The sequence below is a fragment of the Penicillium subrubescens genome (genome assembly GCF_028828155.1).
Source record: "Penicillium subrubescens strain IBT 31985 chromosome Unknown utg000005l_segment0_segment0, whole genome shotgun sequence".
Classification (NCBI taxonomy): domain Eukaryota; kingdom Fungi; phylum Ascomycota; class Eurotiomycetes; order Eurotiales; family Aspergillaceae; genus Penicillium; species Penicillium subrubescens.
The window spans coordinates 1540368-1556071 of NW_026643155.1; the positions used below are offsets into that span (position 1 = coordinate 1540368).

Consider the following 15704-nt stretch of genomic DNA (forward strand, 5'->3'; position numbering starts at 1 on the left):
ATTGAACGATAAGACCAAGAAGATGATCTTCGAGTCGTCAAACAGAACAATTGAAAAAAATCATTACGAAGGCGGGGTTAAAAAACTAGGCAGGTCCTCCCTCGGCCCTCTGGAACTAGACCGTTGAACCGGGGCAGGACTTTGAACAAGGCCCCAACTTAAACTAACCATGGCTTAAGAGACCCCTTCGATGGGAAGCTTGCAGTCAAAAGGTATACAAATTTACGAGAGATGAAGGCGATTGCGGGTTGTCTGAAGCATTGAATTACCGGAAATCCCAGACCATAAATATCGCTAATTGACAGATGATAAACACAGCCCGTGTGCAAAACAAACAACCCGTAAAGAAAACGTTAAAATAATTTTTTGATAGTCGAGTTACTCCATTGTTACATGATGCACCTCAACTAGGAACCCCCGTTTGAGAGAGAAACACTCTAGTTCATCTGGCGGATGAGAGCGTTGATGTTCTCCTCACGGTTACCGGTGTCACCACCCTCGATGTAGTGCTTGAACTTGCGGGTGCGGAAGCCGCCGTTGGGGTTGGACAGCTTGAAGGGCCACAGGAAGTTGTTGGCCTGCTTGAAGTTGGGGCCGACGGTGTAGATCTCGTGGATGAGATCCTCCATGCAGACAATGCCGAACTTGCCGAGGTTCTCCTCGATGATCTGGTTGTCGGTGAGGGCAACACGCTGCTTGTCGATCTTGCCGTAACCGCGCTTGTACAGGAGCTCACGGACGGACTTCAGGTTGGGGTAACCGTAGGCGATGTAGGGGTTGACGATGGTCAGCATCTCCTGGGTAGCCTTGGTCAGGCGGATGAAGGTACCGCTGTTGATCTGGAGCAGACGGAGGAGCTGCAGGATCTTGCGGGGCTTGGGGGCAATCTTGTTGATACTGTTGGGGAAGGGTTAGCAATGGATCAAAGGTTGTATGGATTGGAGTGACATACCCCTTGATACGGACAACGAAGACCAACTTGGGCTCATCATCGACGTAGAAGCTACCCTCCTGGCGGGCAGCGCGGGCCAGGCGGATCTTCTCACGCTCAGCATCGCGGTACTCCTTGACGTAGGACTCAGCGCGCTTGAAGATAACGCCACGCTTCTCCTTGTTGGCCTAGTGAGGTACTCAGGTCAGCAAGAAATTCCTCAATGATATTGATGATGTGACAAGTATCAGTAGCATCAACAAAGTATCAGCCCCGAAAGATGGTTAACAGGCGACAGCATTGACCAGTGGTCTAGTCGCGTGGTTGGTGTTTTCATCAGATTGTTGGAAGGGAAGTGTAGGAGAAGGCAAATGCAGGGGAATTGCATTTGGGAGGAAAAACCGACCTTCTTCTTGGCGTCGATCTCAGCACGGCGCTCGGCGCGGGCAGCCTCCTGGCTCTTGCGCTTCTTCAGGAGGGTCTCGGGGACGAGGACCTGGTCCTGGGTGGGGACGGAGCTGGTGTTGGGGTTAGTATAGTGCGTCCATGGGATCATGCATGACATGAAACAATCCGTCGAGTGTAAAGAACTGCAGCATAGAGCGCCACATTCTCAACTGGAAGGCAAATAGAAAACAAAAACTCGACGAATGACTTTAATCAGTGAGGGCCATGGCAAGAACAGGGCTTCATGGTCTTCTCGGTACTAGTTGGCATGTTCCAGCACAACGTTCGCGAAAATTCCGACTACCCAGGAAAAACTTTTCTTGCCATGTCCGCCCTCATCCGACAATACCCTAAACCGAAGTTCAGGAAAAATATCTGTTGACGCTCTTCGTTCCATATGGGCAATGACTGCTTTTACCGCATCAAGAGCACCGGAGACGACAGCTGACAACAATGCTTTTGGAGGAGAAGGCGCGCAAACGCTTTCAACCTCAAGACTCCGTGGTCCTCCTTCTGTCCGCTGGATCTCTTCGAAACACAAATGCATATCTCCAAGGCCATGCGAACAGGAAGAGGGCGTCGGAAGGATCGAGCTGGTGCTCAACAGCCATCATCGACGGCGATAGATGACCGTAGCATTTCCAGCGAGAGGACGACTATACTGAAACCTCACAATCTCGAGGGATTGCATCAGTCAGAAAGGATTCAAGGGATAGCATACGTAGGGGTAGGGGCCATTTTGAAGATCCGGCAAGGTCGATTGTCGAAGGTTGTCGTGGAAAAGTTCGAAGGAAGAAAAGCTCGAAGAAAAGAAGAAGGGAGAATTCGCTTGTGTGGGTGATGGGTCCACTAACCTATTTGGGACTGGTTGGCATTGACTTTGCACTAATCCCGTTTTGGGTGGTCCTACCCTTATCGCCCTTTGATTAGGGCTTGGACCATGTCAGATGACTTCATCATCGGCATTCCCCTCAGCCGGCCCCTAAACACCAGAGCTGGTAACTTGGGCGGGGTTCACTTCAACCTCCCAGATCACCATCACCATGTCTCGTCGCGGCGTTGGCCTCGGGGCCTTTGCCAACCGCACTCAAGCAACACAGTCCTTTGCCACCCATGGCGCTAACTTACGCTCCACGCATACGGCGTCTCTCCAAACTCAGCTCTCGGTCTTCCAGTCCTTACTCCATACCTTCGCCCTAGAGCATAGCTCCACCATTAAATCCAATCCTACCTTCCGGGCCGAGTTCGCGCGCATGTGTAATACGATCGGGGTCGATCCTCTTGCTGCGAGTAACGTCAAAGGCAAAAATGGCCGTCGCGGACTTGGCGAAGGTGGTAGTTTCTGGACGCAGATCATGGGCGGCGATATGAACGACTTCTACTTTGAGGTTGCTGTCCGTGTTGTGGAACTATGCCGGGATACAAGGGAGGAGAACGGCGGGTTGATCGGAGTAGAAGAATGTCGAAAGCGAGTACGTAAGGGAAAGGCCATTGGAAGTGGACTAGAGGTTTCTGAGTACGCAGACTCTATGCGGGCGCAGACGAGGAGTTTGGAGGGTTGCTAATCAAGCTTCTGATTTTCTAGGGATGATATTCTCCGCGCCGTCCGATCTCTAGAACCTCTCGGTTCCGGCTTCTCTATCGTCCATGTTGGCTCCAAACAATACATTCGGTCTATTCCAAAGGAACTGAACACCGACCAGGCGACCGTGCTTGAAGTGATACAAATGCTTGGGTTCGTGAGCGTCTCGATGCTACAACTAAACTTGAACTGGGAGAAGGCCCGGGCGCAGACTGTCATTGACGATCTACTTGCCGATGGCCTTGTTTGGCTGGATGCTCAGGGTCCGGAGAAGGAGTACTGGTCACCCCAGAACCTGCTGGATGATAGTGGATGAATAGTTCGATCAGGACACCTCGGATATTGATATATGAAACACTTACTACACGATGGTCCATCGAGAGACCACGACAACCTGACAGGGAAGAGACTCCCTTGCACCGCCCACCAACGGGCATTCTCAAGCGCAGGTTCACTTACTTTGGCTAATTGGATCTTCAGCGATTTCATGGAAGAGAACTATGAGAACAGCCTCAAGAGTTGCGACCTGGGTCTAAGACCCGCTTGAGAATCAGTGGAATTACCTTGGCGCCGCTTGAACTCCCAGGTCTTAACAGTCGACCCTCAAGCCAAGGAAAGAAGTGGCTGAACTATGAGAAATGAAATTGTCACAAATTTTTTAAAACCTATACAAATACCTGCGTCCGATAGTTCAAATAAGAAGTTTGATCAAATTATGTTTCATCAGCAGCCTGTGGTGGGTCATTCCGCTGGGCCACCATAATATATATATCGTGTCCAACGAGCAGGGCTAGGTATCACAAGATACACACCCAAAATTAGATATGTGTATTGAACTAACTGGAAGTCTAGGCTCCAGTCATTGCTAAGAATGTGTGTCTATTTTGTCTATTTAACCGGTAATTGCAACACGGTATGCTATATCTCAAATCTGGATGACCTCTTGCACCCTCCGATCGCGGTTCACCACCAAGCGGAGCTGTCTACCCTGCCAATCTGAAGTGTCTGCGGGACTGTTATGCGGCTTGAAGACTCCTTCGCGAAGAGTCTCTGTGAAGAGTTCATAGGAGGGATAATCTGCAATTGAAAAATGGTCAGCCCTGGAAAATCTGTGATATAGTTGAGGGAGATACGGACAGCCATCCACGAAATGATTGACTTGTTCCTCGGTCATTCCGTTACCCTTGGCCGCGCGCAAGGTGCGCTCTTGTTCCTGGCGCCATTCGTAGACAAATCGGGGATTTTGAGCATCACTGGAGAAAACAGTCAGCAAGTTGCCATTGCAACGATCTCCGTCGGAAGCCTTACATGTGAATCAGCGCGTCCAGTTTACTGCGATAATGGTCAGTCCTTGATTTTCATTATCTGGCGCTCTGCATTCATGATCACTCACTCGGTCAGCGCATCATATTGCCTCAATGCGTCGTTCACTGCCTTGACGTCCTCGAACTGGACATATCCCAATCGCCCTTGGTAGTTGCCGCTCTCCTTTTGTCGTACGGCATTCTCCCATTTGGCGCGAAGAGTTTGATCATCCCAGGCACGGAAACCGACACACCATCCTTCAAAAATGATGACCTTGACTTTCTTCTGGCCCTCGGCGTTCACGATCTCCCATTGCGATTGAGATACACGGTCGCCTTGCCCGGCAAAGACAGACTTGTCATACTGTGGAATGGCCGTGGGCTGCTCCGCCGCGAGCGAAGCAAACACCTGTTCACCTAGCGCGAGATCATGAGTCGATGGTTGACCACGGTGCTGCAGGAGTGGATTCGTCGGATGCGCTTGTGCCAGCGTAACCTGATCGGCGTGGGTCAGATAGATGTCGTCCAGCGACAATGTCACCACGGAGAGCGAGTACGGCTCGGAGCGGAGCGTATTTTGCAATGTTGACACCTGGGGTGGTATTAATGAGCCTGGTTTGACCCGAGGAGCAATGGGACCGAACCCGTCCCGAGGCAGGACTCCAGTCGAGAACGGGGCAACTTACCAACACGGTCTTGCCGGCGCCCTGCACGCCATTGAGCCCCAGAAAGAACGGCGGGGTATTACCGTCGGCATTGGTACGCCGTTCCGTATGGATGCGCAAGCGCTCCAGTAGGAATGGGATGCAATGCTGCGACTTGTCGTCCACGATCTCTGGCATGTTGGTGGTTTCTTAAGGTCTATCGGTTACGGTGGTCGGCAAGTTCTCCGATCGGGGGAATCTGGGGTTTTTGTGAGGCCCCGCGGGGTACGTTTAGGCGATTTCATTTGCCTTTCTCGGGCGAGTCATGGACTACTCGGCCTAGTCGATGATTATAAGAGCTGGCATTGTCTATCTAGAATACATCTGGATGGTTTACCACAGTCAACTACATAATATAAAACTTTACCATCGATATAGTTTATTTCACTTTTTAGAAAGACGCACATGGCGATGACGTTACAGTCTGTCACATGTCTGAGTCAGCATGTGGTCTTCGGTACATTCCGCCCGTAGAAGTTTGTCTGGACTCGCATGTACTGTCTGATGTCTAGGATAATATGTGAGATACAGCTGGATCAATAATCCTCAAAACTTATACATTATTACACAGTCAGACTGATACAGTACATAATAGGAGTAAAGAGCAGAAATAATGCACACGACTGTCCCCCAGAATATCCCCAATCTAGGCCGATCGTCGGCATGTGAAGCGTTTCCATCTGCCATGTAACGATACACGCCTCGTTTCAGTACTTTTCTTACCGCCGTTGCCCGCAGACCAAACGTGCCGAGGTCCCCCAGGTTTGACCGACCGAGCTTCGTTCTTTAAACTCCTCTTCCTCTCCAGCTTTTTCTTCTCCCTTTCCCCTTCTCCAACTTCTAGTTCTATCCTGTAGACTGACCTAGTCGGACTACTTTCATCACACATATATCGGAAATGTCAGAACTACGCTTCGATAACCAGACGGTCGTCGTCACCGGCGCCGGTGGTGGTCTTGGAAAGGCATATGCTCTTTTCTTCGCCTCAAGGGGTGCCAACGTCGTTGTGAACGACCTCGGCGGTTCTCACTCTGGCGAGGGCAAGTCATCAAAGGTATGGTAGACTGTCCACCGTCTCTGGATCACCCGCTCACATCTTTACCAGGCCGCAGATGTCGTTGTTGAGGAGATCCGCGCCGCCGGCGGCAAGGCGGTTGCCAACTACGACAGCGTCGAGAACGGTGAGGCCATCATCGAGACTGCCATCAAGAACTTCGGTCGTATCGATGTTTTGCTCAACAACGCCGGTATCCTCCGCGATATCAGCTTCAAGAACATGAAGGATTCCGACTGGGACCTCATCAACCGCGTTCACACCTACGGTGCTTACAAGGTACGGCGTTACACCTCCCCCCGCATGCCTCGGCACACAAGACACAGAAAGCTAATATCACCCCCGCGATCTATAGTGCGCCCGCGCTGCCTGGCCTCACTTCCGCAAGCAAAAGTACGGTCGCGTTATCAACACTGCCTCTGCCGCCGGTCTTTTCGGCAGCTTCGGCCAGGCCAACTACTCGGCCGCCAAGCTCGGCCAGGTCGGCTTCACCGAGACCCTCGCCAAGGAGGGTGCTAAGTACAACATCATTGCCAACGTCATTGCTCCCATTGCTGCTAGCCGTATGACCGCCACTGTGATGCCCCCTGATGTTCTGGAGAACCTCAAGCCCGACTGGGTTGTTCCCCTCGTTGCTGCTCTCGTCCACTCCTCCAACACCACCGAGACCGGTGGCATCTACGAAGTTGGCGGTGGTCACGTCGCTAAGCTCCGCTGGGAGCGAGCCAAGGGTGCTCTCCTCAAGACCGATGAGTCTCTGACCCCCGGCGCCATTGCCGCCAAGTGGAACGAGGTCAACGACTTCTCCAAGCCCGAGTACCCTACCGGCCCTGCTGACTTCATGGGTCTGCTTGAGGATGGCCTGAAGCTCCCCAGTGCCCCCAAGGCTGAGGAGCCCGACTTCAAGGGCCGCGTTGCTCTCGTCACTGGTGGTGGTGCCGGTCTCGGCCGCGCTTACTGCTTGCTGTTCGCCAAGTACGGTGCTAAGGTCGTTGTCAACGACCTGATGGACCCCGAGCCCGTGGTCCAAGAGATCAAGAAGATGGGTGGTGAGGCCGTTGGCAACAAGGCCAACTGCGAGGACGGTGATGCCGTCGTCAAGTCCGCCATCGATGCCTTCGGCCGCATCGATATCCTTGTCAACAACGCCGGTATTCTCCGTGACAAGGCCTTCACCAACATGGATGACAACCTGTGGAACTCTGTCATCAACGTCCACCTCCGCGGTACCTACAAGGTCACCAAGGCTGCTTGGCCCTACTTCCTCAAGCAGAAGTACGGCCGTGTCGTCAACACCGCCTCCACCAGTGGTATCTACGGCAACTTCGGCCAGGCCAACTACGCTGCCGCCAAGCTGGGTATCCTCGGCCTCTCCCGCACTCTCGCCATGGAGGGTGCCAAGTACAACATCAAGGTCAACACCATTGCCCCCAACGCTGGTACCAACATGACTCGCACTATCATGCCCGAGGAGATGGTCCAGGCCTTCAAGCCCGACTACGTTGCTCCTCTGGTTGTCCTTCTGTGCTCTGATTCCGCTCCCGAGCCCGCTACCAAGGCTCTGTTCGAATGCGGTAGTGGTTGGTTCGGCCGCACCCGCTGGCAGCGCTCTGGCGGCCACGGCTTCCCCGTGGACGTCCAGCTGACCCCCGAGGCCGTCGTATCCAAGTGGAAGGAGATCACCAACTTCGAGGACGGCCGTGCCGACCACCCCGAGGATGGCCAGGCCGGTACCGAGCGCATCATGGCCAACATGTCCAACCGTGCTGGCGGCTCTGGCGAGAACGAGATCCTGGCCAACATCGAGAAGGCCAAGTCTCTCACTGCAGAGGGCACTGCCTTCAACTATGTTGACCGCGATGTCATCCTTTATAACCTCAGCGTGGGTGCCAAGCGCACCGACTTGCCCCTAGTGTACGAGAACAGCGAGCACTTCCAGGCTCTTCCCTCTTACGGTGTCATCCCCTGGTTCAACACCGCCAACCCCTGGAACATGGACGACATTGTCAAGAACTTCTCGCCCATGATGTTGCTCCACGGTGAGCAGTACATGGAGGTCCGCAAGTTCCCCATCCCCACTTCCGCCAACACCCTCACTTACCCCAAGCTCATCGACGTCATCGACAAGGGCAACGCCGCCATTGTCGTTGCCGGCTACACCACCAAGGACGCCAAGACCGGCGAGGACCTGTTCTACAACGAGTCCAGCGTGTTCATCCGTGGCAGCGGTGGTTTCGGTGGTTCCCCCAAGCCCACCGTCGCCCGCGCCAAGGCCGCCACCGCCGCCTACAAGGCCCCCAAGCGTGCCCCCGATGCCGTCGTCGAGGAGAAGACCTCCGAGGACCAGGCCGCGCTCTACCGCCTGAACGGTGACCTCAACCCCCTGCACATCGACCCCGAGTTCAGCAAGGTCGGCGGCTTCAAGACCCCCATCCTGCACGGTCTGTGCTCGCTCGGTGTCTCTGCCAAGCACGTCTTCGCCAAGTACGGTGCCTATAAGAACCTCAAGGTCCGCTTCGCTGGTGTTGTGCTGCCCGGTCAGACTCTCAAGACTGAGATGTGGAAGGAGGGCAACACTGTCCTCTTCCAGACCACTGTCGTCGAGACTGGCAAGCCTGCTATCACGGGCGCTGGTGCTGAGCTGCTTGAGGGCGCGAAGGCTAAGCTGTAAAATATGGAATCTTCGGTTTGAAGTTGAGGCGATATACCCTGGCGCGTGAGCTGGGAATGAATACTCCAGTCAGAATGTAGCTTCTTGTTTGTATATAAATAGCCTTTTTTTCTGTTTTGTTTACGATCTCTTGGAACCTGAATATTGAATGAATCTTGAGATGTTTTAATTTTCTTATTCACACTACATCAACCACACCCTGGCGTTCTGCAGCTGTATCCCGATAGACGGACGACTCCCAAGAGTGAAAAGACCAAAAAGTGGAAGACAGAAGAAGGAGCTCCAGCTAAAAAAAAGAGAGCTTAAGTACATAGCAAGACAGGCGACACCCGTAAGAATAAAGGTATTCCCAGTTTTGGAAAATCAAAACCGTCAGTCCGTCAACTTATCAACAACGAAATCGCGTGTACCAATGATAAATTTCCAATCCTGGCTGGGCTTTCCATCCAATCGCTCAACAAAAAAATTTCATTGCGCCGCTGGTCTCTATACCCATGAGAACCAGCTTCAGGCTGAATGAGACTGGAATCAGGTGTACAGCCAGAAGGAAACCAAAGGCAGCAAGCTCCATCACGTCTAGCATAGATATGCCAAATGCTAAATAGAAGCTACCCGCCTGCTTCTGGCCGTTGCAGGTCGCCATTGCGATGATAAAAACGACTGCTAATGTTGCCAAGGCCCAAAGGGAAAGCCCATATGCTATATGTGGTAGACTTTCGACAAACATTCTCGAAGAATGTAGGATATGATCACAAGGCATATTGAGGGAGTCCAATGCTGGTGTGTTAGGGTTTGGAATAGGGGCGAGTAAGATATAGTGTTAAGCCTGACCATTTTTTGAGAGGAAATCGTTGCTCGTCTCAGTGACCTGCTTGCGTCACGATGTGCACGGGGGAGCCAACACTCTCCTTGAATGGTCTAGTTCTTTCCTAATTAGAGCTTATTTGACTTCCTTCGTCTGTTCTCGATTATGGATCTCTGTATCATATTCCAGTTTGATACTATCGAGGTACAGTGAAATCCTGACAATATTCCAGAATCATCTTTGCAATCACGGGTTGAAAGATAGTCCAAAAGACATTTAGAAAGGAATTAAGAGAGGCACCCAGAAAGACATTTCAAAAGACCTTTCAAAAGAACTCTCAAATAAAAGTATGTTGAAGCGAATCTGGTTGGTCCGTTTCTCTGGTTTCTAGACCCCTGTACTCTACTTGATCAGAAAAAGCAATCATGTAGGTAGGCCTAGGCCCAGGCTTGCACAATTAATTAACTCCGTCTGTACAGACGTCACGACCATACAAATTCCTAGTGGATATTATTAGTTTGCCTAGCGTCGCACAGAATTCCATGAGTCTCCGTCCTTCGGGAGCCGCGCCTTATGTAAACCGCGACTTGCAAGGGTTCATCCTTCATGTTCACTCTTAGTCAATCAGGCCACCAAATTTCCATCTTCCTCTGCTCCAAGTCTTTCGAAAGCTCTCCCGAAATCTTTATCCTCTATCTCCCGCAGACCGACGATGTAGCAGCGCAACATGGTGCTCTCGCTGCCTATCCCCAGCTTCTCCAGACCCTCCCCCTCACGCCCCGCCGATGGCACACCTGCACCACAAACCGGCCGGACTGCCTTGAAACCCTCTGGCATAGGCAGCTCTGCAGCCTCGTCTTCCCCGAACAGACACTCCATCACCCTCAGCGAAGCTCTCCGAAATAACCCCTTCGGGAGTACGTCGCGCTCCCGACCAGCACATGTCCCTCTCCGCCAAAAGGAGGAGCAGATGCGAGAGCAGGACGAGCTGAATGCCGCGCTAGAGACTCTTGCGCGTACATTTCCGGATGTGCGCATAGAGGTCTTCCGCGAGTTACTGGTACGCTTCGACGGTGAGAGCCGGCTGCAGGTCTGCATCGAGCAACTGCTGCGACATAAGGAGAAGTGGGTTGAGGGCCGGTGGAATGTCCCTGAGACTGAAGCTGCACCGGGTGGCCATGGCCCCAATACTCGAGAAGGGGCGCATGGCCCCGTGGGTGAGAACGTCGTCCCGGTCGAGGAGCGCTTCCGGTCAGAGGAGTATAAGGTCGCGGTGCAGGTCAGTCTGGCGAAGGAATTCAGCAGTCTGAGCAAAAGCACCGTTGATGCCGTACTGGCCGAGGCGAACTTTAGCTACTGGCGTGCACGTCCGACGCTACGGGATCTCTCGCGCCGTACGTGGCGGGCAACATTCAATAGCATGTTACCGTTTCGTCGCAAGAAAGATCGAGATGATCATCCGCTTATGACGTGGCAACGCCGTATGGATGGCGAGCTTATACCCCGGTTGAAAGAAACCGGTTCAGCCGAGCTTGATGCCGAGCTTCATACCATTCTCCTGGCTCCACTACTAGACCAACGGCGGGAGAACCAGGAGGCTGACGATTTCCGACTCGCTTTGGAACTAAACGAGAAGGAGGCAAAAGCGGTTGATGCATTGTATGAGTGCGAGTGCTGCTTTGCCGACGTTGCCTTTGAGCAGATTGCGGTCTGCTCGTCTAATGCCCATGTCATTTGCTATCATTGCATCCAACGAACGATCTACGAGGCGTTGTTCGGTCAGGGCTGGGGCAAATCTGTGGACTTGGAGCGCTCGACATTAAAGTGTCTGGCTCCATTATCAGCCGGCGCGTGTGATGGCTGTCTCCATCCTCAAATCGTCGAACAGGCCGTCCTTCTCGACACCGCTGGTTCCGAAACGTACCGCAAATTCGAGGATCGATTAGCCTCGGAAACGCTGCTCAAGTCTCAAATGAAACTCATTCGATGTCCGTTCTGCTCCTACGCCGAAGCTGATCCGGTCTATCATCCCTCTTCTCGCGGTATCCGCTGGCAGGTTCGCCGGGACGCGGGTATCATCCCTTCCATTCTAATGACTCTTTTCCTTCTTGACCTTGTCCCTTTACTCATTATTCCTTTCTTAATTCTCCTTATTGTGGACCCGTCATCTGTCACCGCCGTCTTTGAAAACGCGATTCGACACCTTTGCCTTAAAATCCGCCCTAAACGATTCACATGTGCCAATCCAACTTGTCAAGGTGTGAGTTGCATAACGTGCCAGAAACCCTGGCGTGATCCACATATCTGCCACGAGCCGCTTCTACTAGACCTTCGAGCCACCGTCGAGGCGGCACGAACTGCAGCAGTCAAGCGAACCTGTCCTCGCTGCAGCCTCTCGTTTGTCAAGTCCTCGGGCTGTAACAAGCTGACCTGCGTCTGCGGTTACTCGATGTGCTACCTGTGCCGGAAGGCACTTGGCCCGCGCATGCAACCCGCCCGAGCCCGACGTGGATTTGACCGGCCACGTCCCCGGGACTTAGACGCTTACGACGGCCCAGCCGACGAAAATCCGTTCGAGGACGACCCAGAAGCTGAATCCGAAGATGACGAGTTCGAAGAGCCAGAAGGCTACAAGCACTTCTGCGAGCATTTCCGCATTAATCCGGGATCCAGATGCACCGAGTGTAGCAAGTGTGATCTCTACCAGGCCGAAGACGAAGAAGCCGTAGCCCGTCGTGCAGGCGAGAAAGCCGAGCGGGAATGGCACCTTCGGCAAGAGCTGTCCAGTCCCAATACTTCAGCATCGGCAGTTGGATCGCATAGCGTGAATTATGATCTATCAGCCGGAGCTGAGAGCCATGCCACCGGCCGTCACGCATCCAGTACCTTGTGGGACCTGCATCTGACAGGGAAGCCATGGGCTTACTGGGTGAGTGATGTTTGGTCAGAAGGACGGTGGAAATTAGAAGGCCAGGCCTTGGTTGATTGGATTGTAGAGCGGGTTATCGTGATAGACGAGGTGTGAGACGTGGACCTGGACCTGAACCTCTTTCTTGAACTACTTGCTACTTTGATCCTTCTTTGGGGCCGGGGTTTTGGAACCTGCGGCGTTTTTGGCTTCATGCTGACACAAAATTGTAACTTGCATTGGTGGGCTTCTCGATTTTCAAGGAAGACTTAGGGGCTGACCCTTACTGGCTTTGACTTGGTTTGCTGGACGACGTGATGACCGACATGAACTTTTTCCTCTTCTCTATATGACACGACTATTCACTTCCCTATGGCGTGGAAGTAATAGCCCTACTTTCTCTAATCTATGTGTTTGAGCTCTGCCACTAGTTGCACTATAGACTTTGTCCTGATAGATCTGCAAGAATCTGTTTCGGGTGATGGTAATAGGTAATGATAATCAAATTTCTTTCTTATTTCTGCTAGCAACCCCCTCTAGAACTCGGCGGCACTGCGTAGTATTCTTCTTTCTGGAAAGCATACGGTGGGGCTCCTATCTGAGCAGTCACGAGTTCAACGATACACCTCAGAAATAATATCTGTACCTTCAAGAAAGACGGTTCGAAAGACATTTAGAAAGATCTTCCAAGTAAAAGTTATTGAAGCATGCCTGACTGGGCGGTTTCTCTGGTTGCTAGACCGAGACTTTTGAATTGCCTCTGTACAAGCACAATAATAACCTTAGGGCCGAGATACACTCTTCGACGTACCTAATTAGGCGAATGGATACAGACAATAATCATCATACTAGTCTACGACTATTACGAATCTGAACTTTACCCGTCTACAAAGCATTACAATCCCTTCCTTCTCAACTGATCAAGCTCACTACTGCAACACCCACCCTCCTTCGTATCCACAAACCTGCCTTTCCACCCGCAACCCTCTTCTACCCACCCACAAAAACACCATAGACCAAATTCCTAATCCAGAAGAAAAAGACAAAGCAAAATCAGCCCCAGTATCCGCCCCCATACTCCCTTCCCATTCAGCTGCAGATTCTTTGACACTCCCCCCGGGGCGTATGTATATAGCCCCCACAAACAACGGCCCCCAAGTCCGAAGTGTAAAATGCCCTGACTTGCTCACTCCACGCGGCTTAAGCGGCGCCCGCTAAGCCTAGAGCTTACTTAGACCCTGTCGATCATGCCATGTTTAGTATCTGACTTGGGGCTTGGGCGATGTTTGCTGTCTGCACTCCGTATACGGGTATCATGCCGTGGATGGGGCTGCAGATGGGAATCGGGATTTGATGGGCTGTTTATGATGGTTCTGCATAATCGAGATGAGAGTCGAGGCTTGCATTGCTTTGCATTGCAGGACACGTGGGGCGTGGCCAGTCAGATGGATTTGGTTTCATGCTGGGGATTTGTTTCGAGAGGATGATATTACAGTGTTATGTGATGTGAGATTGATCTTTGTCTATGGCGATGGAGGAGGATAAATAGGACTTGATAGTCCACAATAGACGAGATATTATGCTCTTCATCACATCGTCTTTCGAGTGATATCTCCTGCTGAGAAGTAATTTATCCCATCTTTTCTTAGACACTCTTTTGTTATAATCTTGTTTCCTGTTTAAACAGGCTACTCGAAGCACCAAAATGCTTCCCATCACTGCCCTGGCCGCTCTGGCCCTCCTGCCTGCCATACAAGCAGCCCCAGCGACCTCAACCTCCCCACAAAGCGTCTACAAACGCTGCGGCCCCGTCTCACAATACTACAACCAAAAAGCCTCCGACTGGGACACCTACAAAACAGGCGACTGGCTAAACAACTGGTGGAACCACAACACCGACCTAATCAACAAGAACACAGCCGGCTTCGCCGGGGCCTTCGGCCAATGGGCCATCGGTAATCCGGACTGGACCTGTCGAGACGACGGGTCCAGTTCAGACTGTGATCTGAATCTGTGCGATAACCGCGTCTTGAATGATCGTGGCAATGATATCCGGCCGAGCTACTATGTGCTTGAGTCTGTTAATCGGTTGCACTCGTATTTCACTGGTGTTGGGCAGGCATTCTCGACTGCGGCGCTTGGTGCTGCTTTGTCGAAGGATGAGTGGGCTACTACTTTTTATAAGGATAAGGATGATAAGGATGCTACTGTTCTTAAGGAGGTGCTTAATGCTGTTGTTACTGTTATCGGTATTGGGGCTTCTTTTGCGGGTCTTGGTGGTGGGCAGGTCGTTGGCGCGTTTGCTGGTGCTGGTGCTGCGCTTGCTGGTGGTGCTAATGCTGCGGCTGGCATTGTCCTTGGTACTCAGTATGTGTCTCCCTCTGCTATCAGATTAACCTTCCCATCTCATACTATATCCTATCACTAACAAACCCCCAGCAAAGACGACACATTCCAAAAATCCGCCGACCTAGGCGCCATCCTCGGCTCCATCGTCGTCGACTCCCTCAAATCCTTCACAACAGCCAACAACCAGCTAATGGGCGGAAAATCCTACAACAACGCCGACATCCGCAGCTACATCTCGCACGGGGCCTTCCTCGACTTTCCCGGTGTCGACAAAAACACCGTCACAGACTCAATGACCAGCATGCTGATCGGCACAGCCATAAACAGCCTCTACCGGCGCCAAAAGATCTTCATCATGGGCGGCGGCGCCTGCAACGACAACCAAGGAATCGGCTCCGGCCCCCAGCAAGCAGTCGTCTGCCGTGACGGCAAAGCCTGGTACCTATACTACTGGCAAGAGAACGACGTGATCTCGACTACATCGCATCAATGGGGGTGGGTTGCTAGTCCGCCCGGCGCGGACAAGCTCGGATCGAATGAATACGCCAGTGTGACGGTGCAGGATATTATTAATTCCTCGCTGGACGCGTATAATGTTGCTGGGTATAACTATAATGCTGATACGGCGAGGGCGAGGGCTGAGGATGCGATTTCGAATGCCTGGGCGAGTCCGGGGGCGAAGGGGGCTGCTTGGGAGGGCATTTTTACGGTGCCGGTTTGTGATGTTGGGAACGCTGTGGGTGCGGATTATGAGGATAAACAGTATATCTTGCAGCCGTATGGGCATGACAGTCGGCCTGTTTGGTGTGGGGCGATTTGTGGAGGGGATTTGCAGAAGACGAAGGACTTTATTCATGCCGCTAATATGGATGGGTTCAAGAGTCCGAAGCATTTGTGCAAGTCGGCTCCTGGGTATTAAGTTGAATTTGGGTTTGGGGAAAGAGTCTCT

The 15704-nt window shown here is 52.3% G+C and overlaps 6 protein-coding genes across 6 annotated transcripts; 4 read left to right on the forward strand and 2 right to left on the reverse strand.

Moving 5' to 3' along the window:
• Positions 1-241: 241 nt before the first annotated feature.
• Positions 242-2173, reverse strand: N7473_007061 (60S ribosomal protein uL30). Its single transcript, XM_057153001.1, has 3 exons — positions 1338-2173; positions 953-1119; positions 242-897 (listed from the first exon to the last, which is right to left on the reverse strand). The coding sequence occupies exons 1-3, from the start codon at positions 1494-1496 to the stop codon at positions 438-440; spliced, it is 786 nt and encodes a 261-aa protein (XP_057007339.1). The 5' UTR covers positions 1497-2173; the 3' UTR covers positions 242-437.
• A 190-nt stretch (positions 2174-2363) lies between these two features.
• Positions 2364-3645, forward strand: N7473_007062 (ESCRT-II subunit protein SNF8). The gene is made up of 2 exons (XM_057153002.1): positions 2364-2894; positions 2964-3645. The coding sequence occupies exons 1-2, from the start codon at positions 2422-2424 to the stop codon at positions 3274-3276; spliced, it is 786 nt and encodes a 261-aa protein (XP_057007340.1). The 5' UTR covers positions 2364-2421; the 3' UTR covers positions 3277-3645.
• A 240-nt stretch (positions 3646-3885) lies between these two features.
• On the reverse strand, positions 3886-5106 carry N7473_007063 (TDA10 family protein; the record flags this gene model as incomplete). The annotated part of the gene is made up of 5 exons (XM_057153003.1): positions 3886-4037; positions 4098-4213; positions 4269-4292; positions 4354-4856; positions 4951-5106. The coding sequence occupies 5 exons, from the start codon at positions 5104-5106 to the stop codon at positions 3886-3888; spliced, it is 951 nt and encodes a 316-aa protein (XP_057007341.1).
• A 760-nt stretch (positions 5107-5866) lies between these two features.
• Positions 5867-8693, forward strand: mfp (putative peroxisomal multifunctional beta-oxidation protein (MFP); the record flags this gene model as incomplete). The annotated part of the gene is made up of 3 exons (XM_057153004.1): positions 5867-6022; positions 6074-6301; positions 6378-8693. The coding sequence occupies 3 exons, from the start codon at positions 5867-5869 to the stop codon at positions 8691-8693; spliced, it is 2700 nt and encodes an 899-aa protein (XP_057007342.1).
• Positions 8694-10225: 1532 nt separating this feature from the next.
• On the forward strand, positions 10226-12523 carry N7473_007065 (E3 ubiquitin-protein ligase; the record flags this gene model as incomplete). Its single annotated transcript, XM_057153005.1, has 1 exon — positions 10226-12523. The coding sequence occupies one exon, from the start codon at positions 10226-10228 to the stop codon at positions 12521-12523; it is 2298 nt and encodes a 765-aa protein (XP_057007343.1).
• A 1588-nt stretch (positions 12524-14111) lies between these two features.
• Positions 14112-15674, forward strand: N7473_007066 (uncharacterized protein; the record flags this gene model as incomplete). Its single annotated transcript, XM_057153006.1, has 2 exons — positions 14112-14773; positions 14846-15674. 2 exons carry the CDS (start codon positions 14112-14114, stop codon positions 15672-15674), a joined length of 1491 nt encoding a protein of 496 aa, XP_057007344.1.
• Between the last annotated feature and the right edge of the window lie 30 nt (positions 15675-15704).

Excerpts from the sequence above, each read along its gene's own strand:
- N7473_007061 (XM_057153001.1), bottom strand. The coding sequence starts at position 1,496 with ATGTCATGCATGATCCCATGGACGCACTATACTAACCCCAACACCAGC. Across the intron at positions 1,120-1,337 it reads AGATCGACGCCAAGAAGAAG|GCCAACAAGGAGAAGCGTGG; the intron begins GTCGGTTTTTCC and ends GTACCTCACTAG. Across the intron at positions 898-952 it reads TTCGTTGTCCGTATCAAGGG|TATCAACAAGATTGCCCCCA; the intron begins GTATGTCACTCC and ends CTTCCCCAACAG.
- N7473_007062 (XM_057153002.1), top strand. The coding sequence starts at position 2,422 with ATGTCTCGTCGCGGCGTTGGCCTCGGGGCCTTTGCCAACCGCACTCAA. Across the intron at positions 2,895-2,963 it reads AGTGGACTAGAGGTTTCTGA|GGATGATATTCTCCGCGCCG; the intron begins GTACGCAGACTC and ends CTGATTTTCTAG.